The sequence below is a fragment of the Mastacembelus armatus genome, chromosome 10 (genome assembly GCF_900324485.2).
Source record: "Mastacembelus armatus chromosome 10, fMasArm1.2, whole genome shotgun sequence".
Lineage (NCBI taxonomy): Eukaryota > Metazoa > Chordata > Actinopteri > Synbranchiformes > Mastacembelidae > Mastacembelus > Mastacembelus armatus.
Window position 1 is genome coordinate 19218358 of NC_046642.1, and position 3742 is coordinate 19222099.

General features: G+C 38.6%; 1 protein-coding gene across 1 annotated transcript; it reads right to left on the minus strand.

Annotated features, from left to right (window-relative positions):
* Positions 1-134: 134 nt before the first annotated feature.
* On the minus strand, positions 135-2589 carry LOC113144556 (uncharacterized). The gene is made up of 7 exons (XM_026330711.1): positions 2437-2589; positions 1606-1651; positions 1431-1502; positions 1235-1338; positions 893-1103; positions 698-762; positions 135-302 (listed from the first exon to the last, which is right to left on the minus strand). The coding sequence occupies exons 2-7, from the start codon at positions 1622-1624 to the stop codon at positions 135-137; spliced, it is 639 nt and encodes a 212-aa protein (XP_026186496.1). The 5' UTR covers positions 1625-1651; positions 2437-2589.
* Positions 2590-3742: the final 1153 nt, after the last annotated feature.

Sequence of the window (3742 nt, forward strand, 5' to 3'; positions counted from 1 at the left end):
TTTTTAAACTGTCATATGAATGTGTCTCTTGTTACGGTTTTAAGCCAGCCCTTATTTAGTAGTAATTTAAGAGTAAAACACTGTTTCAATTTCAGACCCAGTAACAAGACAATATTTTTAAATTTAAATAGTTCCTACCATGTTCGGGCCTCCACAGACTTCTTCTCATGATGCCTGAGGAGCACTTCAAAGTTGAGATTGTCTCTTTCGATTAACTTTTCAAGCTGTTTCAGTCGTCCCTGCGCCTTTGCAACAGCCTGTTGCATCCTTAAAATCTCAGACCTCTTTGTAGTCAGCTCTAACTGAGATAAGTGAGAGCAGATGGAACATTACAGGTATTATAGGTAATTAAGGAGAATGTGAAGATAAGCATATGTTGGCAGTGGAAAAAGAGGAGAAGATTCAGTGCTGGAAATCAACAAATTAGCAGAGTGTTCTTTTAATTCAGCTGTCCTGTTGCACACGGATCTGGTCCCACTAGTCTTGCCTGCCTAAAGGAAGATTTGAAGTAATGGAGAAACTGTAAAATGTCACGGATATTTTAATTACATCAGTACACCACCTGAGACCTTTCAGGTAATATTTTTTTGCTTTTGAAAATACAGATGATGGATGTAGTCCAAGATAAATGAGAGCATAAGACTATTGGCAGAGCTCTACCTCTGTTAAAAGCTCAGAAGCTCCTGAAATCATTTACCTCCAACACTGCCTTCTGCCGTTCCATGGAGATTAAATCATGTTTGCTTTCTTTTGTGGTGTTTTCTGGGGAAAGAGGACCAACAATGCTTAATGCTTAAGATTCAAACACACAGTTTCACCATGCTATGAAGTGCACATGGATTTTTAAAAAGCTAAAAGTAGTTTGACTCTCTACTTTCCACTCTCTTCTTACCTCGTTTCATCATGGCCATCTTTAGTTCATGTCTGCCAGATGTGCGTTTGGGTAGAGCTGTCTTACTCTTGATATATTTTGGATTTTTTATCTTGTCCTTTTTCTCCTGCTCCTCCAGTTCTCCCACTACTTCGCTCTTCAGCTTGGCCATCTTGTGTGAAGTGTGGGTTGTCTTCTCATCAATTGGTAGAGTCAGGAATCTGTGCTTCTCCTGAGCACAAAGAACAGCACCATGACTTATCCACAGCAAAGATCAATTTTTCACTTCTTTTGCACACAATAAGTCACACAGTGCATGTAAAACAACTTATTTCTACACATATAAGACACACACACTCCAACCTCTTTGTGGACCCCTTTTTCATTTACATTTAATAGAAAGATGCTATTATTGTCTGGTATTTTGAATGGGCTCTGTTGGGTCTCTCTCCTCCTCCTCCTCATGTCTATAGTGTGAAGAAAACAAAACAAATGAGTGTGTAATTTTCTGTAATTTGTTTCTCTCTGTTTTTCCAATCATTTACTTTGCCCACTATACCTTGTTCATGTGATTTGGCAGGTGTTTCAGTTCCTGAAACATCAAAGCTGCCAGAAGACATCTCGGGCACTTCTGTTGAAAAAAAAAAAAGTGTTAATAATAATTATGAATTAATCATCACTTATTGACTTTCTGTGTGAAGTTTAGCATTAACATTGACAGCATGACAACCTACTGGGATCTGGTGAAGACATTTCTGAGGTTTCTTCTTGAATCTGGGACTGCACTGCAGAAGATTACAAATATAATTACAGTAACCTGACTAATCAATTCTAAATTTATTTATGTCAAGGAAAAATATGGTCTAGACAAGAATGGAAATGTGAAACATTAATCCCTCATGACCCAGAGCGCAGTCTAACATCCTTCTGCAGTAGCTGCTTCCACCTTCAGCCCAGCAACTGAAGAGGACCAACTCTCTGATGGCAAAACTCCTTAGCTTTGGAACATCTCCCTGTTTTTTTACTTCAGCATCAACTTTTTAAGAGCTGCTTACTGTAGACAGTAATTTATATTGCTTACATGCTCTTGGTTGAAATGAATTACAAAGCCAAACAGCCGAAAAGATCTGCTAGGTGGAGAGGTGTCACTTAACTCAATAGACTTTAAACTAGACAAAACTAGGGATGGACCATTCATCCATAGGGTTTAGTATACAGTTTATGGAGTATATGGTTTATTCTCAGATATAATCAATATTGAACCAAGAAATCCATCCAACTATGCATGTGCCATAAATGTAGACACTTAAATATCCATGTAACACATGACATTTGGCATAGAAATAGTTCAATATGTCTCAATTGCTCCCAGGACCGTTTTATCTAACGCTAACTAGTTAGCTAGCGCTAGTTGCGATCGATAAAAACAGGCCTAGTGTAATCGGATTTGGACACGCGTGCAGTTCTAGTTTGTTTATTTGTTTCTCGTCATAAACACAAACAAGAGTCTGGCTACAGTGCAGGTTCGTGTAATGAAAATAATTTAGCACACTTGATGCACATACCGCAGATCAGGCGGACTCCTCAGGCTGGGCAGTCGGTTTGTGTACTGTTGCCATGGTAACCGCTGCGTTCACAGCCCCAGGTGTAGCTAATGTTTTTCTTTCATTTTAATTTCATGAATAAAGCCTGATAATGCAACCACAGAGGGACGCAATCCAGTGTCTTCATGTGACACAGGTGTCGTGCCAAAGTAGTTATCCCCGACATGAATTGTATCCCCTGCCGCGGGAGCGCGCATGCATTCAGAGTGAAGGTGGACCTGGGTTGTTAAGGCTTGAATTTTAGCTAAGTTAACGAAAAACCAGTAACACTTGGATTCTTTAGTCATCGTATTGAATATAGTTCTTTTTCTGCACGATGTTTTCTAATGTGTCTTTTAGTTTGTTTATCTTTCTGTCGAAAGTTACTCTAGCCATTGTCAGCGTTATGTCAGGCTGTAGCCTATTTGATGTGTTTGTCGAGCTTCTCCAATGCACTGAGATTGTGAGGTCACTGTTTGTCACATTCAAACACGTTGTGATCTGATCTTTCTTTCAATAGAATATACTGAATCAAAAAGCCTGCACGTTAAACAGCTACAATAAAATCGAGTTCGACAGGAAGTGTAAACAAGCCTACAATAAACACATCACATTGTTAACAACAATTGTTTGTATAACCGACTTTTAATTGCAAAATAAATTGAGGTCTAGTTTTGGATACTGTTATGAATGATCACAACGATCATGTTATTGTATAGTGTGATGTTACAGGGGGATACAGATTATTTCAGATGCAAATAATCCACTTGACATAAATTGTATCCCCCCTCCATGATGTCAAATATTACTCAAACATCCTGAATGTTATTCTTTACACATTTCTGAACATGCTTCATAATACTGGAGACTTTGGACAACTTTCCTTCACTATGGCTACAGACACAGCCAGTATGAAAAGCTGAGACTTGGAAAGGTACCTGAGTTAATCAGTCTCTGTGAACAGCTTCTTATTGTATTTTCATCATTACGACAAAATCAACTGCCCTGTTTCAAAGATGCTCCATGATCATCCATCCATGATGCCTGCTGTGTTGGTAATGATTTACATTTACATTCATTTGTGCTGTCAGGCTGATGCAGCCATTGATGGAAAAATTCATGCACATCTCTACATGCAGAGTTAGTCCAAGAGCAAAGGGCCTTATTAATCTGGACCATGCTACTTTACAAATGGTCTGCACTGATAAGTAAAGTCTATACACTGTGTGATTAATAGGGTTAGCATTGTTTGGAATTCATTGTTTAGATTATGGATAATTTTGCCAAA

What these genes read in the sequence shown, in the direction of transcription:
- LOC113144556 (XM_026330711.1), bottom strand. An exon ending in GATGGCCATGATGAAACGAG is followed by an intron (nt 763 to 892) that starts GTAAGAAGAGAG and finishes CTCTTTCCCCAG; the next exon opens with AAAACACCACAAAAGAAAGC. An exon ending in GGCAGAAGGCAGTGTTGGAG is followed by an intron (nt 303 to 697) that starts GTAAATGATTTC and finishes CACTTATCTCAG; the next exon opens with TTAGAGCTGACTACAAAGAG.